The sequence below is a fragment of the Filicampus tigris genome, chromosome 12 (genome assembly GCF_054856515.1).
Source record: "Filicampus tigris isolate MCC_2025a chromosome 12, RoL_Ftig_1.0, whole genome shotgun sequence".
Taxonomy (NCBI): Eukaryota; Metazoa; Chordata; class Actinopteri; order Syngnathiformes; family Syngnathidae; genus Filicampus; species Filicampus tigris.
The window spans coordinates 20,698,356-20,726,074 of NC_141228.1; the positions used below are offsets into that span (position 1 = coordinate 20,698,356).

A 27,719-nucleotide genomic window follows, 5' to 3' on the forward strand; every position below is an offset into this window, starting at 1 on the left:
ACCGGCTTGGCTCAGTTTCTGACAAGCTTTGTTTTTGTACTAGAAAGCAGCAAACCCGAGCCAAATCTTTTCCACAGTGTGTTACCACACTTTGCATGGTTCCCCCTGACATGTCAACAACATTTCAAGGCTCATTACACGCGTTGATTGCACCGTGTTCAGGAGAGGGGAAAACAACTTTTTTTTTTTTTTTTTTTTTTTCTATGAATGTAGTCCTGACTTCTCCTTAGCTTTTACAAATATCTTAAACGCATCACATGACTGAGTGAGGATCCCTTGGCATTGCACCAGAGTCAGCGAGAGACCCGAGCTGTAATCCGACACTGTGTTGAAGCATCCCAGAATTCCACATGGCCACCGTTGCTCCACTTGGCCTTGGCCTCGTGTGTTATGCTGCTACTGGCTCGCATCCCGAAGTTGGCCTCATGCAGGACAAGCGTGGCCGAGGGAGAGGGGCGGGGGGGGATGCGGTCAGTGGGTTCATCATGGCACGCCGCCATGTCTCCCCAGCATACAGCGGCTATACAGTACCGGTTACATGTTGACACACATATGGAAGCCACTGGAACTCTCCTCCTTCTCCCTCCCTGGCTTTTATTAGCCACACATTCTGACTGGATTTAACTAGCTGTGTCGCCCACAGGGTGCCCACCATGTTACCGCGATGACATGTTTGTGGGAGGACGTACATTGTGCTGTTGAAACGGATTTGACTTTAGCGCGAGGTGGGGATTGGGGACATCAAAATGGCAAAATGTGTTTATTGGCCATTATGTCATCACATGATGGACTATTGACAAAATGATTGGATATCTGCGAAGCCTTCATCAAGCACTTTTATTTGAGGTGTGACTCAATGTGGTTCGCTGCAAATGGATACATGTCATTTAAATACAATGAGTGATAGGTGACTTTACTCCGCCCCCCCCAAAAAAAAGGTATTCTGCTCGTGTCAGTATGTTATGATGTCATAATGACAAAGGAATTAGTAACATATCTGGGAAGTCTTCGTCAAGCGTTTTCATTTGAGGTGTGACTTGATGTGGTGTGTTATAACTATATATATATATATATATATATATATATATGTGTCATTTTTAGGCCCAACATCCACAAAAACGTTTGGTTTTTTTTTTTCATTTTGGGTGGAAGTATATTGCAATTTCTGCTTTGATTTGTCCAAGTGCTTGCCTTTCAGCAAAAACAACAAAAGAATGGTTTCTGTAGAAGTTTTGGATTTAACTCAAGCCAGAGCCCAGACCTAAGTCCAGTGGGAAATCAGATGTGATGAGAGCTGTGCATGCAAGACACGGGAACATTTATTTCGGCTATTTTTCTATAATTCTAAGAGTCCTTGAGTCTCATGAAAGCTATCATTATTACTATTATTATTGTTTATTGTTATTACGGTACATAAGAGTGAATTTCCCTACTGTGGGATCAATAAAGTCTTATCCAAACACACGTTTTAGTATTTTGTTTTGTCTTTTTGCAGTGCTATACTGTTATGCTCACCAATGTTCCAAATTGTGCGTTGGAATTCTTGGAAAATGTGTCATTGATTATGAATGGTACCGATGGTAGAGAAGCCAATCCAGCTGAGCTTTGTGACGTGTCAATGTTGTCACGTGATCGCGTTAACTCGTCGCCGAGTGACGTTCTTCCTTTAAAGTAACCTTGCATATTTGTAAAATGTTTATATTATTGCTTGGACTCGTTAAGAATTCAAATGTGTGAAAATTAAACGGGCATTTAAAAAAAAAGACGAATAATTGTGGAAGTGGCACACCGCCGCTCGCTGTCATGGTTCCCCGACCTCAAAGCCCCACCCCTTTTGTGACGTCAGCCTCCCCTGTGTGTGTGGCCTCCTGCCATAGTTTTTCAATGCCGGGCAAGATGGCGGCCACACAGACGAGGTGTTATTGCCAGTGGTCATAAAGGGTGCATTTTTATTCACAGTTCGGAACCGAGTCAGACGTCACCGTGTGCTTGTTCCGCGCCGCGACGCCGGTTTGGGGGTGGCTTTTTTTTGTTTGTTTGTTTTTTTCTCTTTCAAACACGTTTTGACCCACCTCAACATGTTCACGTTGTAGCTCGCGGAGAGCAGTCTACTAGCTAGCCTCGCTCGCTAGCCGCAAACCCAATCCGCCGTCAAGTGGAGAATGGGAGAAAAGCTGGAGCTCAGGCTCAAATCGCCGGTTGGAGCAGAAGCCGCTGGCTACCCGTGGCCCTTACCGGTTTACGTAAGTGCTATTTGTCATCATGCTGTGGAATATATTTTGTGCATTTTCGCTGTGTGTGTTTTGGCTTTGTTACCTAGCCCCCCTCCGGTGCTAGCCACACTTCCGAGCTCGGGAACGCTCGTGTGGTTAAGGACAGCCCTGGTGTGTCAACTAAGGTCCTGGGCACACGTTCACCTTATGTCACCTTACCTCGTAATGTTGTCAAGTTGATTAGAGCAGTAGAGTCGGAGAGTCGTAACTTATTAATCATTTGAAATGCATGCAATGTATTTTCCAAATGTATCCAACGTAAGGGGCACTAATCAGACTCCTTCCTACCTCAGCTAAGAGCCAATTCAAAGCTCTGGTCTAGTGGTGACATCTCCGATCTGTTATCCCTGAATGCCGCAGTTGCCTTTCTTTCAGGCGGTTTTCTAATGCACAGTTGGGGCAAGGCAGTAAATGCAATAGAACTAGCAACTTGACTAGATTTCCCAACAATGACAGAAAAATATGAAAATCGGTTGATGGGCTCTGGGGGAATTGAAGTTTTTTTGTGTCTAGGGGTGGGGAAAAAAGCCATTTTGGGGAATTGATATCGCCTACAGAAAATCTGGTCCCCAAAATTCAAATTGCAAATTGGAGTAGAGTAGTGTTGCTTTATTTCTCAACATATCAACCCTTTAATTTTGTCTGCTACTTGAGGAACCTCTCTCTGAAGTTTCATTTACAAATAACTGCCAGTTAACTTCCATTTTCCGGTAACGATGTCACATTATGGAGGAGAAAGTGTGTGTCACGATTGTGAGAAAATATTGCTCGATTAATGGAGTAAATGACGAACACCATGTAAAAATTCCCATTCAGCCCGGGCCATGAGATGAGCCAGTGCCGCTCACCACGTGTTTCATAGTCGTATGTCTGTAAATAATTATTTTTGCCGTCAAAAGCCTTTTCTCGGTCTTGTTTTTGTGGTTTTGTAGTTTTGAGGTGACACAAAAGCGAAAAAAAAAAAAAAAGCATCAAAGTCATTGTTCTGCGTGACATGTTTTGTTTCATAAAACCCCGTTTTCTCCGCTCTTTGGTCAGACCGTGGTTTTGGAGTAACCAACACATTTTGACTGATGATTAGTAAACATTGCATTATTTTGATGAAAGAAGACTCTACTCTTTCTTTTGGTAGGATTGACACTTTTTTTTGGAAGAGCAGTTAGAATGCTTTAAAACGTCTGGCATTAAAGAGAACTCTGCTTGTCTTAATCAGACACCTTTGTTATATTTCAACATTTGTTTGCATTATTTTGTCCTGCACCCTGGTATTCTATAAATATATATATTTTTTTTTACCTAGTTTGAGAAACCACTGCTGTACTAGACTTACCGTCATATTTCAAAATATATAATGAATAGTTTTGGGATAATCAAGACAATTTGGACAGATGCTTATGTTTTCTTTTCAATGCATTGCTGAGGTGACTAATCGGGACGCTAATCGTCAAGTCATAATAAAGTGACTCGGGTGCAAAAAGTGATCTTGTGTTCTTGTCAAACAACTGACACTTGGTTCATAGTATAGAGTCTGACAGCTTTGGAATACATTAAGAGTGTTTGTGTGTCCGCAAATATTTGTGTCATTGAAGTACCCAAACGTATGCCGCTCCCATGCAGTACATGCAGGCCTATACGTTTGTTTTCGCTAGCTTCGACCGAACATCTGTTTCGACTTAACGCATGGCTTATAGCACATGGCCGCAGTGGCAAGGCTGTTTTTGTCCTTAGGCTGCATTTAATTTCAAATTCCCTTTAACTGCCTACATCTTTTTTTTTTTTTTTTTTTTTTTTATACTGTCGATGTACATGTTTAAAATGACACACTAATTATATATTTACTGTAGATACATCTATTTTCTTAGCACAGCTGCCTTTAGGCGAAAGACTACACCCAAGACTTGTCGCCAGCCAATCGCCAGGCGCACATAGATAAACAACCGTTCACACGTTCTTGAACGAACCTCACATGCATGTTTTTGGAATGTGGGATGAAGTCATAGTCCCTTAAATGTTAACCTCAGCATTGTATTATTAAATGCAATATGTGCAGCCGTGCAGCTATTATTTTTTGTTCAGTTGGCTTTACCGTAATCAAATACGATATATTCGATCAATCGTTGCAATCCCGCAGTGTAAATTCAGCCCCGAGACCCTTCGTGTTGACATTAAGCGGTAGCTTGGTTGCTTCGCGCTTTCACCGGTCATCAAGCTTCCTAAGATTCGTTGACGGTAGTTTGTGCGCTCAGCGTCAAGGACCCTAGAAGAGGCGGAAAAAGGAAGTGGTTGTCGTCTGGTCTTTGTGAGACTCATGAACTGAACCGTGTTTCTATTTTGTAGTGATTGCGGTGAGACAGTAAGCAGCGACCAAAAAAAAAAAAAAACGTGGAAATTCTCAGAATACCCGACGAGGGGGGGGCGGGGGGTGGCGGTTGGAGGGCTTCTTTTCTGTACGTTTCCTCTCCGCCTACGCTGCTAAACACGGAAATGGAGTCGTCGCAGTCAGCCACTCCAGGCTGCGCTTGGGCGTAAATGTTGACCCTCCCTTTTACGCTACTGATAACACTCTCCCAGCTGCCTCGTCCGCCCTGCCCACTTCCTTTTGTTGTGGCCCGCGCAGATACGCGCGCAAGAGCAAGCATGGCAGGAATTTGAGATACGCTGTCGAGCCGTGTCACTGAAGCGCCGCCTCAACTGTTTTCAAAGTTGCGAGGCGTCCTCTCCTCCTCTTCCTCCCCCCCCGTGTCCATACGGGCCCAACTGCAGAAGGCCGGACGGAAGTAGCAGTCGCACTCCCAAGTGGCGTTTCAAATGTCATCTTATAGCAGTCGATTCCACTCCACTGACAGATGATTGCATCACTCTCACCCACATTGCATGGGCGCAGTGTTGAAAGCATTTTGCACACACACACACACACACAACAAGACTATTGTGTTGCAGTACAAGGCGCGCACTTATCAACCTCTTTGGATGCCCACACACGACATCACATTGACAGAAGTCATTGTTAGAGTCACTTTTACTTATTGGAGCCCTGAAAATAGTACAAAAGAAATATAAGTGGGCTGCTTTCTGGAGTCTAAAATCTTTTTCTGTGCGTCTGTTTTCTCTAGTATTTGTTCTCATTTGGGTTGACTTTGGTGCAAGAGGTACAGTGCCCTCCGGACGCCAAGCCAATCCGGGCACATGAATAAATTGACAATTTAGTCTTCAACTAACCTAACGGGATTTTTTTTTAGGGGGGCAGTGGGAGTACTGGGAGAAGACCACCAAAGTTACCATGCTTCTGAGAGCATCATGTATATCATCTTAAAAAAAAAAAATTAAAAAAAAATTAGACTGGAAGGTCTAAGGGTGAAATAAATCTATTGGTTGACCTCACATATTTTGGAGGGATTTCATAGGAAGTAGAGTTAAATGATGGCCACTATAAAAACTTTTAACTGTACAGGCTTTGGTTGCAGAGGACCGGCGCAATAAAAGTACCACAATACCTCACAATTGAAACTGAAATGATACTATGCGTTTGTAAAAAGGATGTCGGAAGCGCATTCTTACATTTTCGCCATGGTGGCGTTTCAGTATCACAGGAATTTTGGTATTGTGACAACACGAGTACAAGCGACGACATAAGGACCATTTTAACTGTCATAAAAAAAAAAAAAAATTGGAAAAAGAATAGCTCAAAAAGCTCATTTCGGTTGCGTTCAACACGCAGACGGAACAAAAGGTCTTTTTTTTTTTTTTTTTTTCGGGACAAAGGCGTACGTTATCGGTCACTGTGGCGATGACGGCACGGGCCGATGACTTCGTTGTGCCCCGGAGGCTTAAATCAGCTGAGCTGTGTTCCTCTCATCGCCGCCGGCGTTGATTTACATCGCTGTGCTTGCACTATACAGTCGGATGAGAGGGTGTCTCCCTTTCACTGGTTTATTTTTAGCCTCGCCTCTCTGCCGGCGTTGCCGTGCGCCGTTCCGTGCGCTCATGTGACGTCCCGCCAACGTTTTGAGGGTGCGGCGAGCGTGTCGGCGACGTCGCTCGCGGTCGTGTTGATCGTTTACAGGAATAGCCCTCCCTGCGCTGATTTGAGTGTGCGCGCGCAGCCGGCGGAGTGTTGGCGGGCAGTTTTGCGCGGGAAGCCGCGGCCTGCGAGCTGTTAGCGGCGGTCAAATGGCAGGTTTTCCCCTCCGCCTCTCCTTGCTTTCACTTTCATTCACCCCCCCCGCCCCCTTCACTTCTCTTTTCTCATTTTCTCCTTCTCTGTGCGTGCGGCACTCCCTCGGACGCGCGGCGCAGCGTGAGCGGGAGGGGGGGGGAAAGTGGGTCAGTGGGTCAGCTCAGGCTCACGCTGCAACTTGAGCGCCCCGCTGCTCCCCGCGCGCTGCAGTCAAGATTGCCATCGAGCCCTGCGGGACGATTCACTTTTATGAAGGGTGTCTGAGGACACCGGGGCCGCTATTTGAAACGGCACGGAGGAAAGATTGGACGGACGGAAGACCCTCATAGGACACAATGGAAACGAAAATGTGTTTCAGTCGCACTCGCCACCCGAGCTCCTTTTACAAACTCTACAGGCGATGTATGCGTGCTTGAAATATGTAAGCGATAGTCCAACTTAAAAAAAAAAAAAGGATCCATTCATGTTCCGACTTTTCGGCAACTTCAGAGGCCTGTTTTGAGGGCGGTTCTGAGCTGGATTTCACTTTTCCAATGCGCGTTATTTTCTACCGAGGGCTGGAATGATTAATCGAAGAACTCGAATAGTTCAATTCAAATAAAGTCAAAGCAAAATCTCTTCCTTGAAAGCTTTGCAGTGCTCATTTTTCCGCAGAGGCTAAAGTCACTTTGTGTAGGAATAATTTGGCGCGATGGCAGCTATGCAGGAGGAAAGACTGCGCAAGACAAAATGTTCGAAGCTTGGCATCGCCGTTTCATCATGCAATCGGTTAGAATAATTGTTTTTGATTATTTATTTCCCCCCCCCCTCCCATACTCGGAATAGTCTTATTGCACATCCACTACAGTAGGTGGCTGCGGCGCTCATTGTCAGAGTAACAAAAAAAAAAACAAAGTATCAATCGATAATTGAGAAGCACTGTCCTAATGCCGATATCGTCACAAATCTTTTGTTGTAACATTCTTGCGAGCGTGCAGAGGTTGTGTTACAATGACGCATTTTGCTTTTCTTCACTGTAACGCACGCGTTTAAAATGGGTCATCCGTCGTTGTTCGACCTAAAACCCCAAAATCTACCCAGTGTTAACTTTCTGCCCTTTCTCACCTTCTGTGTTGCTGTTGCGTAAAACTGCACCAACACGTATTACTGGTACCTACGCATCTACTGAGTTGCCACTGGAGCCATAACAGAAGGTAGACGCTCACTTTTCGCATGTTGCGTCAATCCAATTTTGGTCTGCCCGACAAATAGTTTCTATGCTGAAGTCATCGAATTAACTTCACTGCCACCCTTTTCGGAAAAATGTAAACGGGCAAGTATATATATCTAAATACAAATCTTTGAAACACTATAATTATGTAAATTCCTTTTGGACCAAACTAAATCTATATAATTAGTTATAAAATAAAAAAAAAAGGGTATGTAAAATGTGTGATTTCATTGTGTATAAAAAAAAAAGAGTGAACTGGATGTGAATAATTAATAATTAATTGTTTTTTACAATTATACCAATTTTGTAATCGTGGAGTATAATAATCGTAATTGAATTTCGATTAATTGCACAGCCCTACAGGCAAAATATGCTGTGTTGCACAATGGTGGTTAAGACTCTTATGTATCACATCGTGTTCCACTCTATTAAAATAGTCATTTTAAAGCCTCGGTTATGAGTTTGAATCTCGACATGCATGTTCTTCCTGAGTTTTTTTTTTTTTTTTTCTTTCTGATATCCCAGCTTCATCCAACATTAGAAAACATGTCCGCTTCATTGAAGACTGTAAGACTGAAAGGCTGTTTTTTCTGCATGTACCCTGCGATTGGTCGGTGGCCGGTCCATGGAAAGGTCCTCTTCCCCAAATTGAGCAAGGATAGTCTACAATATTTAATTAAATTGTCTAATATGACGGGTCATGTTTGTGTTGGACTCAAAACATTGCAGCAGGCCTCAGTTTGTCACGACTGACAAAACGCGAGTATGATGTTGTCATCATGAAGTCATTTCCTATTAAGTGCCTCACTCTTGCTTGTGAGTAATTACATGAGGCGCATGTGTAATTCTGTTGACTTACAGCTCATTTCTGAAGCGGTTATTCGTCATTCAGTGTTTTTTTTTTTTGTTTTTTTTCTCCTCCTCCGCCGACCCGCCCAGACTGTACGTTCCGATTTGCAGTGACATTATAGTAAATGCCACTTGTTTCTCTTTCCAGGATAAACACCACGATGCTGCCCATGAAATCATCGAGACCATTCGGTAACCCGCCGTGTTTTATTTATTTATTTATTTTATTTTTTTGAATAATAATGGTGTGACTGTGTCAGGCGCCTGGCTTTGTGACTAAATTGCGCCCGCGTGTTTCCCAGGTGGGTGTGCGAGGAGATTCCGGACCTCAAGCTGGCAATGGAAAACTATGTGCTCATCGACTACGACACCAAGTGGTGAGCCTCGCAATGACACGCGCACATCACTTCAAAGCGTGTCGCGGTGTTCGGTGAAAGGAGGCATATTGCGCATTGGAAACTCAGTGCAGCTCCGCTTACCTCTTGGCTCTGACGTGAGAGCAGGGGGCGTCGCTCCTGAGGGTGGGTTAACTCCTCGCACAAGTATATAAGACGTTTACCACCGTAAGTCGAAGTGTGAACGCGCAACTTGTGGGAAATGTTGGTGTCGCAAAAAAGCCAACGATAAACCTAATTTTGAATTCGACGTCCGGGCACGCTTTCCACTTGAGAGTTTCTGCTCTACATTTGTGTCATACTAATACCAATATGATGCGTCTAATCTTCTGTTTTTTGTTTTTTTTTTGTGTGTGTGTTTTCTGTTGTTTCAATTGAAACAGTTATGAGAGTATGCAGAGACTGTGTGACAAATACAACAGGGCCATCGACAGCATTCACCAGCTGGTAAGCGCCAAGTAAATTATATGTGAAATGAATACGGATTGATCTGTAGCAGAAATGTAAAAAGTGAGCTAACCCAACCTAGACATTTCTCCTTTTTTTAAAAAAAAAATCCAACATGGAAAATCCTGCTGTGATCAGGGTCATGGATTATTCATTTTGAACTGTTACGGATTTACTACAATCATTCTTTTTCGAGTGTGGATTTTTTTTTTTTTTTTTTTTTTTTTTTTAAACGGCTGCCCAAGTGTAAATACACTTTGGGTTCCAGTTATACTTGAAGGCTAAAATATATACAAACATTCATCTAAATCCATCAGTAGTGCTGAAAGTTTTAGAATGTCCAATATCTTGTTTGAAAGGATTTGTTTGACAACAATTAGCAAGTCCAAGAAACTCACTCCACGGTGCTGTCGGCAAGTCCGTTTGCCCCCCCCCCCCCCCCTTAGATTGGACCTCAACTTTATATTGTCGTTGACTACTATCGCTTGGGAAGTTTTGACTAAATGAACGTCACTTTTACACTATGCTCGAGTTAAATCTAGTCCGTCTCTCTCTAGTGGAAAGGGACCACCCAGCCCATGAAGTTGAACAAGCGCCCCTCCAACGGGCTGCTGCGACACATCCTCCAACAGGTCTACAATCACTCTGTGACCGACCCGGAGAAGCTCAACAACTATGAGCCCTTCTCGCCCGAGGTTTACGGCGAGACCTCCTTCGACCTGGTGGCGCAGATCATCGACGAGATGGAAATGATGGAGGACGACACCTTCGTGGACCTCGGCAGCGGTAAGCCCACTCCGCCGTGGCCTCAAATCCCAGCGCGGGAGTCCAAATGTCCATTTGGTTAGTCAATACTGAGTCAAATGTTTGTGCTGCGTAGGCGTGGGGCAGGTAGTGCTGCAGGTTGCCGCGGCGACCAACTGTAAACACTACTACGGCGTAGAGAAAGCAGACATTCCAGCAACCTATGCAGAGGTAACACTCACGGCTCAAAATCACACGGAGATGCAGCAATACTCCTGATAATGACCTAAAAGTGTTATCGTGTTATTCAATAGTGTCAAAGTTACAGCCCCCCCCCCCCCCCCCCCCCCATCAATTCAAATACAGCAATTGAAAAGGTGATTTGATTTGACAGGCGTGTCAGCAAATTAGACTTCCAACAATTGGAGGGTGCCTAGTGAGGTGCCCTGTGGTCTTCGATGCCGGTCAGTTTTTGTGTAGTCATGTCCATGTTGTTTCTTCCAGACCATGGACAAAGAGTTTAAAAAGTGGATGAAATGGTACGGGAAGAAACACGGAGAGTACACTGTAAGTAGCCGGCGCGCACGTTTCGAAACCGATGGGGCGAAAGAGACTCATGAATGCTTGTCTTTCATATTCAGCTGGAGAGGGGAGATTTTCTGTCTGAAGAATGGAAAGAAAGGATCGCCACCACAAGGTTGACAGGAACAAAAAATTCAACTATTGTATTTGCAAAGTTGTGAGACAATTTCTGACTGGTGCTTTTTTTTTTTTTTTTCTTTGTCTGTCTTGTCTCTCCAGTATTATTTTTGTGAATAATTTTGCCTTTGGTCCAGAAGTAGATCACCAGCTGAAGGAACGTTTTGCAAACATGAAGGAAGGTTGGTATGTTTCTTTTTTTTTCCCCGCGCTCATTGCTAGTGGATTGCACCAAGAAAACACAGTTTGAATGTTTTGGGGCATTTATTTTATTTTTTTCAAATTTCTCTTTAATGCATTCCCTGTCATAAATCAGAAAAAATATTTTTTTTTTTCTTTTTTTGGGTCGTTTTTTTTTTCAACTCCACTTCCACTTGACTTAACTGGTTGTATTGTGGCTACTTCCGACTGCAGTTGAGTACTGAACATTGACTTTTGGAGTGTCGGACATTTCAAAGTCCGCCGTCCATCCGGCACCGCGCATTTCAACTCATCCGAGTTTTATTTTTCAGGTGGAAAAATTGTATCCTCCAAACCATTTGCACCTTTGAACTTTCGAATTAACAGCCGAAACTTGAGTGGTAAGTGCCCCGCCTTTTTTTTTTTTTTTTTTTTTTTTGCGCTGCACTTTCTCATCTCGCCGCTGACCCCTGATTTGACACCGCTCTCTGTCACCCGTAGATATAGGCACAATAATGCGTGTGGTAGAGCTCTCGCCGCTGAGGGGATCCGTGTCCTGGACTGGAAAGCCAGTCTCCTACTATCTGCACACCATAGACCGCACCATAGTAAGGAGAACTGTTCTACACCTTCAACTGAATTCATATTCAGTCAACATCCATGACACCGCAAATAGGACATTGCCTTTTTCTAATTGTAACATGAAAGCCGGTTTTAAGATTCTCACTTTTACCTCCGAATTCTGACTTTACAATGAGAATTCTGACTTTAAAGTCAGAATTATTCTTTGAAGTCAGAGTTCTGCCTTTATTATATTCGGCATCACTCAGTGCTCCTTCTCATGTTTAGAACTGCTCAAGAATTTGAAATTCGGTGTAACTTTTCTTTTAAAATGACTCATTGTCCCTGATTTTCAGCTTGAAAACTACTTCGCCAGTCTCAAAAATCCGAAACTCAGGGTAAGTGCTGATATTCGTCCTCTGTGTGATGTATTGTGCTGCGAGTAATTTGACATTTGTGCATCAAACTCTTACAATATCTCAATACAGGAAGAGCAAGAGGCAGCTCGGCGACGTCAGCAGAAAGATACTAAGGACAGCAAAAGCAATAGCACCACGCCCACCAAACCGAAGGAACAAAACAAGGTAGCGTGTGCTATCATTATTGCAGCAGGACTCAAACGTATCTCTGCCATGGACCGGCACTATTTTTGACAGAACGGAACAGAAACAAATGGGAGCAAATTATTTAAAAAAAAAGACGAATTGTTAAAAGAACATCTACGTCACCGCATACACCTGATTTTGTCAAAATTTCCTTCAAACTCTTTTCAGTACAATTGAAATGTTTTCATTCTCTCTGTATGACAAATGGCCCAGGACCGGAAACTACAGCACGCATTTGTGGATTGCAGACGCAAAATAAGTTCTATGGAAAGTTTGACCACTATTTGGTGCGACAGCAGGATTCCTGTGGAGAGGAGGAGCGCCCCCCGTTGGTGACTGTGGTCAAGCCCCCCGCCAAGCCCCGTCAAACAAAACTCTTGGCCAAGGGTCGCAAGCTGAACAACAAGAAGAGGGGTCGACCCAAGAAAGCGGCGCCGGCTGTCGACAAGAAAAAGAACCAGAGCGCGTTGGATTTGCTGCACGCCAAGACTCTTTCTGCAGCGCCCCCTCAGGGTCAGAGGAACACACTACGCCGCGCACAACCCGTCGTCGTATTGAGCGGGCCGATATTGTCGTCGGTGTGCGCGTGCGCTTTGGGGCCCGGTGTAACTTGTGCCTTGCCGTGTGCGCAGATGCATACATGCAACCGCGGAGTCCCTTTTACCAACTACCTCCTAAAGTTCAGCACTATCCAGCCAATCAACTGCTGCTGAGCCCAACCCCTCCCGGTCTGCAACAACTGCTAGGTAAGCCGACAATAATCGTCAATCCAAGCCAGTATTTCTACCTTTTGGGGCGATTGACGTGTCGCCGATCTTTCAACAGATAACATCAAAGTTCAATACCTCCAGTTTATGGCCTACATGAAGACTCCTCAGTACCAATCCAACCTGCAGCAGCTTTTAGAGCAGGAGAAGGTAAAAGGACGCAATTTATTTATTTTTTGGTTCTTGTATGAAGGTCCCAAGCTTCACCTCTTTTTTTTTTTTTTTTTTATAATCTTTGATGTCCTTTTATTAGGTTTGCAAAATAATTTGAGTTGGAAATGCCCAGGATTAGGGCTGTGTAATTCATCAAAATTTAATCACGATCATTACACTCCACGACTGCAAAATTGGCATAATCGTAAAATACGATTTTTTTTAATATGCATTTATATCCAATGCACTGTTTGTTTGAAATCATACTTGAATTTATACATTTGCACCTTTTCTTTTTACAAAGTTTATAATAACTCATTTTATACATTTGGTCCCAAAGGAACACTTACATTTATTTGTCTTTATATATATTTTTTTTACGTTTAAACATTTTCTTGTTTTCCACCAAAAAATAAATGATCGTTTGAATAATCGTGATTTCAGTTATTACCAAAATGATCGTAATTCATATATTTTTTTTCATAATAAAGCATCTCTCAAATGACACCAGAGCCAAAGAAATTCGATTTTTTTTTTTTTTTTTTTAATGGCATGGGACCTTCATCTCCCGGTTTGATCTCCAGTAGTTCGTGAGTTAACGGTTTGTCCATCTTAATTGTAAAGTCTCACGGCCTGTGCCTTGGCTTTTGTCTTTAGCAAAAACACAGGGATTTGTCCATGCAGGCAGAGCAGCTCCATTCCATCTGTCAGTCTCATAAGGACAAGATCAAAGGTCTCTTTCAGACCAAACTGGATGAGGTGAGTGCCGCCCGTCTTTAAAACGGGAGCAAAAGGCAAAAGCAACAACCTGTGTCCTTTGTGGAATACTGTGCCTTGGAGGTTCATTACCTTCAACTTTGCCTCCCAATTTTTCAAAACTGGTCTTAAAAACCAAGCATTTTTAACACGTTGCTCCTACAAGTCATGACATTTTAGGTGTATTTTTTCCCCCAGAAATCTTTGGTCAAAGTCCAAATTTTACAAGCTCTAACTCGTCCGACCTTCAGGGTACCGTTGTGTTGTGTAGTTTCAGCTGACCGATTACACGACACAAACCCACATGCTACATCGCAGCGCTGTCATCAAAGACACGCTTGTCTGTGGCGTTGACAAGTGATAGTCTCTTTGTGTGTGTGTGTGTGTGTGTGTGTGTGTGGGGATTAGCTGGGAGTGAAAGCTCTCACTGTGGAGGACCTGCTGCAAGCCCAGAAGGAGATATCGGCCCACAACCATCAGCTGAAAGAGCAGACCAAACAGCTCGAGAGAGACATGGCTTTACTGCGGGATCACAGCGTGCTGCTGGTGAGACGCCGGTGCTGCTTACAAGTTGCTTTAAATTCGGAATTTGAAGTAGACGGGGTGGCACTTAAGGGCTGGATTGACACTGCGTGGTTCCATTGACTCCATTTATTTATTTTTTGCTCTTAAGTGACATAGTCAGGATTTGAATCATGGCAGTGTAAAGTACCAGTATAAAAATTGCACCTGCAAATAGCCAGTCTAAAGAAATCACATAGAGGCCTTAAGTCGGAATTGGTCATTTTGGCCTGCGTTGTAAAGTCAGCCCAAAAGTAGTGTCATTTTTTTTTTGCGGGGGGGGGGGGGGGGGGTATTGAATCGAGGTTGAACTGAGTTTGTGTTCCAGCTCAAGTCTCGATGTGAGGAGCTGAAGTTGGATTGGGGCTCCTTGTGTCTGGAGAGTCTGCTGAAAGAGAAGCTGGCCCTGCGGAGACAAATCTCTGAGAAGCAGAGACACTGCTTGGAGTTGCAGGTAGAGTGTCAATTGTCCCCCCCATTTTGAGCAAAAAAAAAAAAAAATTTTTTTTTTTTTTGGGTGTCAAACGTTTAAAATTTTTAACTTATTATCACAAAATTTTTAACTAATTAATCGCGATTGTTCATTTTTTTTCAATTACAATTATTTACAAAGCTTGGAATGGATATTTACTTCATTAAAATCTTTGGAATTAATACGGAAAACAATTCAAAGTATATTTTGATTCAAAGACTGTTCTAATAGCTTTCTTTGATCCTTGAATCCGATTCTTTTCCTGTTAAAAAAAAAAAAAACAATTGTTGAACGATACACCAAAGACTAATATGGTATTTGAATTTGGCTTTGCAAAGTGTGCAAATTATTTTGAAATTTCTCCAATGAGCTGCTCGGTGGAGCAACTTTTTAACATAGAACTACGTAAAAGTCTGTCGTTGTGACAGTGACTCAAAGTGAATAGAGGGAAGCTGCCACAGGAAGTAAATAAAACTTTTTTTTTAATGCCTTACGAAATTTAAAGTAATCTCCATAGTTAACGTTTTAACTTTGACAGCCCTAGTTTTTTTTCCTTTTTTTTTTTTTACAGCTGCTATCTGTTCAGTGGACAATGTTCTCTTTGACATGTCGGCATCCCAAGTGATGCATTCTAGGACTGTTGAAAGATGTCGCTGTTCCCTCTGGTGTTCATAGATCAGCATTGTGGAGCTGGAGAAAAGCCAACGGCAACAGGAGCTTCTTCAGCTCAAATCGTACAGCCCTCACGAGGGCTCCCCTTACCGCAAGAACCCGGACTCCCGTTCGTCCGCCGACATGGACCCCACCAAGTTCGGCCTGTCCTCGGCCCCCGCGCTCAACGGCGTAAGCCCGGAACGCTCCGTCAACGGCACCGGCTCCTCGCCCTCGTTCGAGCGGGGGAACGCCAAGACGGAGCTTCTTTCGCGCTATCTGCCCATCTCTCCCGACCGCGACATTGCGGCAGCCGCGCCCGAGGCTCGACAGAGGCAGCACGTCTCCCACGCGCTTCCCGACTACACGCGCTTCTCCCCCGCCAAAATTGCCTTGCGCAGGCACCTCAACCAGGAACCCGCGGCCGCTGGCCACTTGAGAGGCCCCGGGCTGCCCACGCACAGGTGTGTGTCGCCGCCAAAAGCCTGCGCGGCTTGGCGTTTTGCTGGAACAATATCGATACGTTCTATTTCAGAGGGGAAACGGCCGGCCTTAACTCTCCTCTCGGAGCCAAGCAGGGCAGCCCATCTCCTCACCCGTCGGATGGCCAGAATACTCCGAAAAGCACCGAGAGAGTAATTGACTGTCTTTGCTGCGCGCGCGCGGGGTGTCGTTCCGCTTTCTAAAGAGTCATTTTCCCCGACAGGGTGGAAAGGAGAAGAGTCCATCTGTTCAGGCAGACAGCAGTATCACGAGCCTTCCAATAAGTATTCCGCTGAGCACTGTCCACCCAAGCAAACTTCCAGTCAGCATTCCGCTCGCCAGCGTGGTGCTGCCCAGTCGGGCTGAGAGACTGGTGAGTGTTGGCAACGCATCGAGAGGTTTTCCTTTTTATTTGGCATCACAATGTGCTGTTTTTGTGCGTCGTTGCAGAGAAGTACTCCTAGTCCTGTGTCTCAGGCCAGTCAAATCAATGGTAAGGAATACCTGTTTGCTTCTGAATATTTTCATCCCCGGAACACTCCGTTTCCCCTCATGCTGCGGCATCATTCGGTAATTCACAGATGGTGTTAAAAGCGCTTTGAGTGTGCAAAAGCACGACACAAGAATTGATCAAATGCTGTGAACTGAGCTGTGATCATGAGATGGGCAATTTTCTGGTCTGATGAGACAAAGATTGAGCTCTTTGACATAGAAAACCGGTGATCGCTCGTCTTCGAATGGCCTTACTCATCCACTGCCATTGACGGATTTACTTGTCTTTTCACAGTCCAGCCATTCAATCCCAGGAACCTATTTATTATTTTTTTTTTTTTCAAACATTAGGGTAAGAGAGGATCTGAAAATGTCTGGCAGTGAATGAGTTAAGTGGCTCAGTCAGAGCCCAGACTTCAGTCCGATTGAGCAATTCTTGGGCAGATCTGAAAATGGCTGTGCACCAATGCTCCCCAGGTCGGTGCTGCTAAGAGGAATGGGCAAAACTGCCCCAAGGTTACGCGCCCCAAGATTGTGGCGTCAGAAAAGACTTGAAGATGAAATTGCTGATTGAGCCAAGGCTGTGCATACCTATGTTCATGGGATTTAAAAAAAAAAAATTAGTTAATTTGCAACAAATTCAAATCTTTTTGTTGTTGTTGACATTATGGGCATATGTATTTCTGAGAAAAAAAATGAATTTATTCCAATTTTCAAACAGTAAGCCTTTAACGTATAAAATGTGGAAAAGGCTGTGAATACTTTACAAAAGCACTGTTATGTGTTTGGGTCCAAAATAACGAACCACCTTCTGCTCTGTGTTGGAACAACTACGCCGTAATTATCTTTGTTGTTCACCGTAGGATATTCGTCAAGCTCAGGGCTCATGAACGGGGGTCCCCACCCAGAGGAACAAAATGGTGCTTATTCATCGCCTCCACACACACGCGCGCCTCTGGCGGGACCCATGAGCAGAGGAGGTCCAATCCACAGCCCCCCGCTCAGCACCGGAGGGGTTCTTCATTATGCAGACGGACCCCCGAGGATTCCCTCAGAAGACGGCCAGGAACGCCAAGAGACCGAGTCCGACACTGAGCCCCAGGACAATGAACTGCGGAGGAGAATCTTTTTCTCCTCCTCTTCCTCCTCCTCCTCCTCCTCTTCGTCGTCGTCATCGGGCAGCGGAGGATTGCGCCTCCACCATCACGCCGCCAGCTCGGCCAAGCAGGGATACCACAGTAACCACGGAAACCACAACCACCAGTCGCCCGGCACGCAGCGCGCGCACACGCCCCCCACGCACGGCCTCGCTCCCCAAGAAGGACGCAAGCGGGGGCGGCGGAAGCGCGGCTCCACTGGGGCCGTCGCTGCCAGCGGCTCGCCAAAGAGGAGGTCCTTCCCCGGGGTCAGCGCTAACAGCCACTCCTCGGGGTCCCCACTCAACATCAATTCCATGGTGCGTCACCCGCTGACAAATATTTGACTCTGGAGCTTCAAGTGTGAGATCATGACTGTCTTCACTAGGTGAGCAACATAAACCAGCCCCTGGAAATCGCCGCCATCTCCTCGCCGGAGCAATCGAGCCCCGGCGCGCCAACCCTGGACCAGCCTCCGGTTCTGAAGAGGGAGCGTCCCCTGGAGGTCAACGGCACCGGCCGTTACTCCTCCGCCCCCAGCACTGATGATGAGGACTCGGGATACCCGGCCGACAGCACCAGCTCACGGTAATTGCGTTCGTGCAACGTGTGCGTTTTCATTACATTAGTGTTGTAATCATGGACTTCAAGAGGGAAATCGACCCAAACATATTTTTTTTCAATGTGAATATGTTCTATGCAAGCCCACTAGTTGAAACAAGGCATTCTGATAAATAGTGCCTTTGTGGAAGAAGTGTTAATGGTTTTTAGCCATCTCTAAGAGCGGCCATTTTATCACTTCTGTTGAATGAAAATGACATCACAACTGCCCAGGGCTCAGCTTTAGAAAACTGGCGAGCTGTGATTGGTCATTCCCTGAACCCTGGGTAGTTGTAATGTCATTTGCAGTCGACAGAAGTGACAAAATGGCCGCCCCCCGAGAAGGCTGAAAACGGGTGGACTTTGCTGCTTAACAGCTCATATTCCACAAACACATTATTAATCAGAATGCCGTGTTTCAACTAGTGGACATGCTGGGAACATATTCTTGAAAGAAAAAAAAAAAAAAGTTTGGGTTGATTTCCGACTTAAACGTCTTTTCCATCCAATTGTTAACTGTAATATGACTCAAATGAATATTATTATTGGCACGTAACAGTTTCGTTACGTCGCTGTTGTAGTAAGAGAAATCCATCATAAACCGAGGACCACCTATAGTTGAAAATCTATCTCTATATATTTTTTTTATTGATGATTACTCAATGAGCACTCAGTTTTAATCCGGGTTCTCAACTGGTCTCACCCCGGGACCCTCATTTTCCCGTCATGGTCATGAAGTCAAACCAAGTAAATGTATTTTTCTAAAACCTTTTGAAAACAAACGTATGTCATTTTAAACAGATGCGAATTTTTTCGCAGAATATTCAGAGTCCATTATTGAAGATCTAAGGAATAAAGTAATCATTTAATATGCAAATAGGCCCACAAAATGCATTCATACCATTGAAGAAAGATCAAATGTGTTGATTATGAATAAAAAATTCCTTGGATTTACATAGCAACTTATGAGGGACCCTGAGGGTATAACAAAATTAAAATAAATTGAAAGCAAGTACAACATTGAATGAGCAATTTGTGCATTGATTTTTGTAAATTTAAATTAAAGTATAAGGTGAGTCCTGCATGACACAGCTGCATTTATGTGGATTTTTCTGTGTGTTTTTACCTTGTAGGATTGAAAGGAAAATTGCTACGATATCCTTGGAGAGCAGAGATGGACCCAGTAGACTTTGTGATGGTGAAAGAGGTAATGAACAATGCTTCATTGTTTTTTTTTCCACAACCGAAAACATTTTTGAGGTGTTTTAATAACATTTCTATGAGACGCTTTTCTCAAAATGCCCCAAGAATCAAGAAAATGAGCTCATCTGTTACGCAAAAGTCGAGCAGAACCGCTCGCTTGCGGAACCATTTTCAGCATGCTACTTTTTGTATAAAAGCAATTAAGAAGTCTATACTCTACATATCTCCATTAGAATAATATTTTTTGCATCTCCACATCCAACTTCCTGCGTGTGTTTGCTAGGCAGGAAATCGGGCAGCAGCAGCGGTAACAGCACAGGCAGCGAGGCCTCCTCCTCCTCCTCCTCCTCCTCATTGTCCTCTACGAGCAAATGGAAGTCTACCTTTTCCCCCATTTCCGACCCCAAGCAACCCAACGCCGACCTGAGGCAAGGGGGCTCCCCGTTTGGCATGGGAGGGTCAAACTCGGACGCTGATTACAAACAACACCACCACCAACAGCCCAGGAAGGGAAGCGAGGGGGAGTTATCCAGCTACACCAATGCGAACCCTTTCCTGAGCCAAGAGGCTGGCAACCGAAGCGCCGGCAGCGCAGGGGGCGGCCAGGCGGGCGGCGGTTGTGACCCACGGCAGGTTTTGCAGAAGCAGAAGGCCCCCCGGGATTGGGAGCTAAAGACGAGCGGCGGCCATTGCAGCCAGAACATCTTCATCGCCGCCGCTGCCGCCAGCAGCGGCGCAGGCATTCTGAGCGGCAAAGTGGGCGGCAGCCCCGTCAGCGTTTCCACAGGATCCTCAGTGGGTCAGTACCTGGGCTCTCAGTTCCCACTCGGAGGGACCTCGGTCTTACAGACGCTGTTCGGGGCCCAGACAGGAAGCTCCGGCGCCAGCGCCAACACGCGGCTGGTCAACGGACACTCTGGCCTGGGCAGCTTCTCTAGCGCCGGGCTTGCAGGCGGAGCAGCGGGAGGTGAGTTATCTTTTGGGTTTTGTTTTCGCCCCGGTCTCGATAGCGTTAAACAGTGCGAATGAGAGATAAAGCGTTAGCGTACCTATGAAAGGAAACGGCACAGGCCTGCTAGCAGTGAGGTAAGTGGAGGTCCAAGCTGTTGCTGCTCCCTCTGGCTGAGTGTGCTGCCATGCTTTGACTGGCTGCATGGCTGCAGTTGCAAACACCCTTGGAAAAATGCTGCATGTAAAATGAAAAAAAAAAAAAAAAAAATAGACAATTTGATCCAACTAAAAGGTTTTATATTGGCTCTTTTGTCATTTTCTGTGGGTGTATGTTTTGGAAATTGTCAGAGTCATTTCACTTTTGCGCTAAAATCAATCTGGAACCCATTATGGATTTAAAGGAGACATATTATGGATTTTTTTTTTCCCAAGCTGTCTTCGGCATACAGTAGTAAGTAGAAAGAATTCCAACTCACTTAATATCCACTTGTCACACTCAGATTATGCTGTTTTGGGGGTGCTGGTCTGTCTCCATAGTAGACGTTGGTCACCCATCCATGACCAGACTGCAAATTAATGCCACTATTAAATTTGCACTGGCAAACGTATTTATTTTTAATTTGCGCCCCCAAAATGTTCATAATTGCCTGTTAAAAATGGGCCACATTCACCCCGATGTGATTTCAACCAGTATATCCGTGGCCCCAAATAATAATAATAATGACGATTCCAAAATGTTGCTGTTGTTTTATTGCAAATAACTCCAAGCATTTTTTCCTATCGGGATGGCGCTTTGGCACCATCTTGTGGCTTCTTGGGCCGTTTGAGAAAGATCACAAAACGGCTCGCTCACAGACCCGTTTTCAGAAATAGTCCGAGAACAAAAGTTTGGCGAGCCTTAACCGGGTGGGCTGCCGCTCCTGAGACCAGCAGTCGATTTTCATCCCGTCATATGTCACCTTTAAAGCGAAGCCACTTCTTGTTTGAAAAGGAGCAGTGGTCTGACTCTGTTTTGCTTTGTGTGTGTGCTTATCTGGAGACTCGCTTTGCGCTACCCGGCTCAGCCCTCGCTTCTCCCTCCCCCTCCCCCCACCCTCCCTCTTCTTGGCTACTCGGATCTGCTTCCCTGCTGTCTTGCCCCCCTACTCCCTCCATTTCTGCTATATGATTTGCAGGTACCTTTCACCACGCGGTTCCCTCAGTGGCCTCCCATCAGTTTGGGGCGTCGCTGCCCTCCTCCGGAGGCCTCGGCTCTCTGCTCGGTCTCTCCTCCCCCCAACCCGCTTCCGCGCCCTCGCCTCTCCCGCCCTCCCCGTCGCAGGCCCAGCATAGTCGCATCCAGTCGGTGCTGCACAGCCCCTCCCCGCCCGCGCTCTCCCTGCCCCCGCCGCCGCCCCTGCACAACGCCCCCTCCTCCTCCGCGTCGGCGCCCACGCCCGCCGACACGCCCCCGCACCCCCACTCGTCCCGTCTTCCGCACGCCTCGCTTCATCACCAAAGGGTGCACACCCTCACTGTCTGCTCTTCCTCCTCCTCTGTCGTTCTCTCTGCCACCTCGTCATCCTCCTTGTCGTCCCCCACGTCCCGTCCGTACGCAGTGCACTACTCCCCCCGCTTGCCGCCGCCGCCGCCTCCCGCCAGCAGCTCAGGTGGTGGCGGGAGCATGCGGAGGACTCAGGGCACACATGGCACCTTCGCCGCCGCCACCCCGCTCCCTGGCTCCCGACCGAGATAGGTTTTGGGGGTGAGGGAATGGGGGAGGTGGTGTTGCGGGCAATCAAAGAGAGAGAGAGAGAGAGAGCGACAGAGACTTATAGAGAGTTCATTGTTCTAAATGAGCAAGGTAAGTTCATCCTTCAATATTACAATGACAATCATTTTGGGGTATGACGGGAATAAGGATGTGTGCCCTTTTTCCACTGCAAGTCCAGGTTTGGGTCGATATCGACCATTCATTCATTTTCTCCTACGGTGGAGCCCTGCATGCATGCAGTTCGGCACCAGTGGATTCACCTATTCACATTTTTTTCCAAATATGTTTTTAAAGATTTAAAAAAAAAAATTTTTTTTTGTTTTTTGGGGAGCCTGTTTCATGGAAAACGCTTACTGGAGGGTTTATCACCGATTCGTCAAGAGTTTGTTTACATTTGGATTTTTTTTTTATACCTTTTATAATAGGGATGTCACTATCAAAATACGATACAATACAATACGATAATTATCGCGATATTGTGGGAAGGTTGACGACATAAATAGCTCACAGCACTGTATAAAAGCTCACTATATTGTAAAAAAAAAATAAAAATAGGGTGCTCATATAAAATAAAAAAAAAATAAAAAACACAAATATTCTCCTTTTTGTACATACCAGCATTCACAAAGAAATCGGATTGGCCAGTCATGCGCTCTATTGGCGATTAGCGTGGGTCTTAAATATAGGTGGTGTCAAATTAAACTGTACTAATAAATTAACCACCAGAGGGTGCTGGAGCTGCCCAAATGGAAAGCAACTTGGGCTTTTAAACAGATTTGCTGCTATTAATATCGTGACATGACGACGATATATTATGGAAATTTTAATATCACAATATTGTGACATCCTTACTTTGTCAGTCCCAATTTACTCACAAATGTAAAACATGTACATACTGTCAGCGAGTGGATCAGAAGGTAACTGTTTCACTGTGTGTCCTTGGCATAGATACAAAATATATATTTTCTGTCGCAAATAAATAATACATTTTGGACAAAAGTGAAATTTGACAATTAGCTAAACTGAGGCAACAGGTTAAGCTAGACTTGACCACAAAACAAAAAAAGAGAAACATTACCTGGTCAGCTTCAATAGCAAGTCGAATCGTGCATTGGAAAAGGGGCACTTTACCGCTTTGTTTTTATGTGATAGTAAAATGACTAAGCACGTCTTTTGTTTTGTTTGGCCTTTCAGGTAATTGCTGAAAACTACCTCATCATTAAAAAAAAATTAAAAAAAAATAAACTATGCAAATGTTCAGGTGTGGACCCAAGGCACTCTGCTCCTCACTCACTGGTGCTTTAAATCGTCTGTACTACCGGACCGCCTCCAAGACCGGCTTCTGTACTGGGACACACACACACACACACACACACACGTACAAACGCAAACACGCTGCAGTGATCATCGTGAGCAGAATTCAAAGGAACCGGTCGTGTTTAGATGTCAATCGTTGTTTGATACAACCTTTTTTTTTTTTTTTTTTGCGAGCAGTAAGGAATGAATGCAACAAGCACACGACTTCCTCCATCGGAGGAGCCACTTCCTGTTTGACCCGTTCATTGACATCTGCTCAGATGTCACAAGCGTGTCCTTTTGTGTTGTTGTTTTCTTATTATGAAACAAGATGAGGAAAGTCATGTTTTGATTTCGTTCACACTGGATAACATACAGTTGCATTTGTAGCATAATGGTTTTGTATCATTAGGATCCACCCGTCGTTTCTTTCAAAAGTAACCACAACCCAAAAAAAAGAACTTTAATGGAACTAATCCGGCTGCTTTAAGCTCACCGGGCTCAAATTTCCTAACTGGATCGCCGCAATTCCGCTTTTCCGTTTCTCCTCAGTAACATCAGACTTTTATAGACATCAGTGGCGGTCACTGATTGATATAAAAGAGCGTTTACTCCCAAATTGTGTTCATTACTGCCTAGTTTTGAAACATTGAAGGCATGAACACGAATCAATATTCTGCTACGAAATGGTGCTCTGTGTTCGTTCTCTCTGGCACTGCTGTCGAATTAAGTGAAGCTAAATCCAGGTAGATAATATCAATAATAATAATGACAGGAAAAAAAAAAGAAACAGGGGCGCTGTGTGTGTCTCTGTATTTATTATTATTATTATTATTATTCATGTTTTTCCAAGTGGCACTACTTTGAGAGCTTCTCAAAGCAGGACGTTTTTTAACCTCTTCTTAAGCTGAACTTTGTATATTTATTTGTGCTGCTGGGCGCCGCGGATGTACACCGAGGTTTTACGACTCTAAAATGCGTTAAACACATACACACACACACACACACACATCCTCACACACTGGGAAAAAAAAAAATCTTTTTACCATTTGCCACAACAAACTACTGGACTACTTCACACCTTTATTTTTGTGTTGTCGTTTTTGTGTTTGTACTGTGAATATGATTTGTTCTCTTGACTGTACAGTTGTTAGATTTATATATTTATGTCACCCTGTTTTCCTTTGATTTCTTTTCTTTTGGGGGGGAAAAAAAAAATCCTGAAATGTGTTGTACAATGAATGCAATATATAGTATGTGACTCGCTGTCAGAAAACAATGGTGCTAAATTTGGACCGTGCCTGATTTTATTTATTCTTCCAGTGGACAAAATATCCCAAAAAAAGGTGACACAGTGTGCTGTACACATGGATCTTATTTTTTTTTTTTTTTTTTTTTTTTTGTAAACTCCCCCTTTTTTTTTTTGGCCTTTAATTTCTTTTATTTAATATTCTAATGGGGTGTACAACACTTTTGGATGAACAACATTCAGTGGGAAAAAGAACACTGTTTTTGTACAAATTTGCCAACGCAAAGCTATATTTAATAATATGTAATGATATATGTCTAAATATATATGAGGAAGAAAAAAAAAGATTCTATCGGTGCTGCATTGTGACTCCCACATTCAGTCTTCAGCTACCACGTGACCTTAACAAACATGGCGGCACACGACGTGCCCAGGTGCTGTGACGGAGCAAACATGGCGGGATGTTTTCCTGTCTTTTTTTTTTTTTTTTTTTTTTTCATTTTCGTAAACACTGCAGGAAAAAAACAAAAACAAACGGTGCTTCTGTTTTCAACATGAAATTGAACAATTAATGGTGCAAACAAAGCGACGTGTCTTACGGATGAAGCCCTTCAGAGGATTTTGTGGGTACTGCAAGAGCCGCACTTGGGGTTTTTTTTTTAGTGCGTTTGCGACTCCTGTTTGACCGCAATTGCTAACTGCAGGGGTGGGGAACTGGTGGTCCGTGAAATTACAAGAATTTAGAACATTTCAGAGAAAATGATATTTAAAAAAAAAAAAAAACAGAAATGCAACCCACAAACGCTCATAATACATTGCTCACAAAAAAATTCAGGTATTGGGCTTTTGGTTGAAATTTCAAGATGTTAGCCAGCTCTGCTACATTGTTAGCATGACTTATTCATGATTGTGTTGCCAATACTAAATGTTATTGGCTTGAAATGTTTACTCTTGGCATGTACAATCAATTAAAAAATCAAAGTCAGGCAGAAAGATGTAAAGTTACATGGGTGGTGGATATTCCACCATAGTTTCAACAAAGTCCCTGCAAGTGCACCAGAATGATTGACACCTCGCCAGACACACCTTTTTATGGCTGATTGGTTGTCCTCGGGTGAGGTGGTTTCTTAAAAATCTCGAGGTGCAAGAGCTACACAGAAACGGATCTTTTTATTTCCACCTGTTTTGAATTTGCTATTCAACTCCTTGTTGCAGAGCAGCGCATTGCGCCAAAACGACTGCAATATTTGAACAGAGGTTAAAGTGCATTTTAGGTTCATCTTGAAATTTCACCCCAATGCTTGCCTTGAGTAGTGTGTATCTTGATCTCATATCTGATCTGATGTTCCCCGCCCCACCGTTGTCTGTTTGTAGCCAGCACTGAGTCTTTTTTGGGGTGTTTTTGCTTTGAATCATTTCTGTCATATCTCTGCGGTTTAATTTTGTCTTACAGATTCCTGTCCTGTTTGTAGAACTGCTAGTAAGACAAGACAGCTCGGTGCTCCTTCACGTAAAACCAGGACGTTTGCAGCTATTCGTTCAAAATGGCTCTCTCGCCAGTAAACCTCCCACCGGGGGCTCGTCGGGCAGCTTTTCAGGATGTGCAAGTGAGAACCGGCTTTTTGATCGCAGCTCCCAGACGCTTTAGTAGCTCTGTGTCATTAAAGGGATACTCCGGTTTAATTGCCAAGTACATTGTTGTCGCTTCAAAGGTACAATGTCTGGTCCAAAAAGGCGCTCAAAGTTACACAGGAGCCTCGGAAGTCGAACGCAATTACAGGTATGTTAGATTCGTTTTGGTTTCACATGGAAATGGATTGATTGTGATCTGTTGTATCGGACATTGAGCTTCCCCTAGAGAACAGAAAATGACTGTTTATTGTTGCTTTGGTGCTTGTTTCTGAAGCGTATGACCAGCCAGGCATTCAAAGGGTGTCACAATTTTGTCATTTGCTGGTTTTTGCGCCTTTGTTTTACAACAACAAAAAAATGTATATGCATATATGAAATTATATAAATGTATTTGACGTTCAATGAAATTATATATATATATATATATGTATTTGACGTTCAATCCAACATTTTCCCAGTATGTGGGCTACTTTTTGGTTTTAGCAACCATGGATCGGCTTTCACGGGCCGCATGAAATAATGCAGCGGGCCAGATCTGGCCCCCCGGGCCTTGAGTTTGACATCGGTGCCCTATAAACTTAGAAAGGTGATTGATCATGAATATTTATCAAATGTCAAATTTTAAACTCAAAAACTAACATCGTGGAAAGATTACTTTTGGGGATGTTGTGCTTTGTATCTTTTTGGGGTTTGGAGAATGGACCCCCTGTTGATGGGAGTAAGAAGCGTCCATCTTGGAGAAAACCTACCACAAGCCTTGCTGCCAACGCTCAGTCCTGCCAAAGGTCTTAACTCAGGAACTTTTTTATCGCATCTTTACACTTGTTCTGTGACATAAACTAGGTCTCTATCATAAAAGGACAATCTAACGTAAAAGAAAAAAAAAAAAAAAATCAAAAGTGCCATTTGTGCACACTTGGGTTCTCACTGGCACATCCATCCAGCCTCGGGAAGCTCCGCGTAATCTCAAACTACAGCATGACTTTTTCCATATGCAGTCGTCCTGCATTGTTGTGTGTTGACTTCTTTTTATGGGTGGGGGGGGGGGGGCAGCTCGGAGGAGGTGAAATTACAGCAAAGCCCGGCTTGTCGTGGAATCGTGTGTTACTAAAGTGTGGTGATGGTGCTGTTACCCTAAGATGTAATCATGACAAATGGAATATTCGTGTCGCTCCCCCCCCCCCCCTCTGCATTTTATGAATATTAATAAAATGTTTCATATGATGTTTGAATTTTGCTGTCACATTTTTTTGTTGCCCGTGCAAGAATTTGATTGATTTTACAGGATGCCCGAGCCAAATTAGCTGAAGTCAAAAGGTAAGAGCTCGTTCCAACTAAGCTGGTCCAACTATGACCTCAATAAAAATGTATTTCCTTTGAAAAAAAAAAAAAATGTGAAAAGAGTTTCATGAATTTTCAATTAG

At 44.2% G+C, this 27,719-nt stretch overlaps 1 protein-coding gene across 9 annotated transcripts; it reads left to right on the forward strand.

Annotated features, from left to right (window-relative positions):
* The first annotated feature begins 1,897 nt into the window (after positions 1-1,897).
* Positions 1,898-27,527, forward strand: dot1l (DOT1-like histone H3K79 methyltransferase). Of its 9 annotated transcripts, XR_015089107.1 has the most exons (30): positions 1,898-2,243; positions 8,658-8,701; positions 8,812-8,886; positions 9,288-9,351; positions 9,909-10,137; positions 10,232-10,326; positions 10,600-10,662; positions 10,737-10,792; positions 10,897-10,976; positions 11,307-11,375; positions 11,476-11,582; positions 11,892-11,933; positions 12,024-12,119; positions 12,437-12,653; positions 12,773-12,886; positions 12,966-13,057; positions 13,718-13,819; positions 14,225-14,362; positions 14,706-14,831; positions 15,525-15,964; positions 16,036-16,135; positions 16,207-16,356; positions 16,434-16,476; positions 17,339-17,931; positions 18,000-18,199; positions 19,345-19,418; positions 19,698-20,381; positions 21,541-26,270; positions 26,376-26,443; positions 26,992-27,527. XR_015089107.1 is itself a non-coding variant. In XM_086048339.1 (29 exons), the coding sequence occupies exons 1-28, from the start codon at positions 2,163-2,165 to the stop codon at positions 20,350-20,352; spliced, it is 4,077 nt and encodes a 1,358-aa protein (XP_085904465.1). In that variant the 5' UTR covers positions 1,898-2,162; the 3' UTR covers positions 20,353-20,381; positions 23,313-27,527. The 9 variants fall into 9 exon arrangements, 5 of the variants coding, with proteins under 5 accessions (XP_085904465.1, XP_085904466.1, XP_085904461.1 ...); XR_015089106.1 differs by having other exon boundaries at positions 21,541-26,443; XR_015089105.1 differs by having other exon boundaries at positions 26,376-27,527.
* The last annotated feature ends 192 nt before the right edge of the window (positions 27,528-27,719 follow it).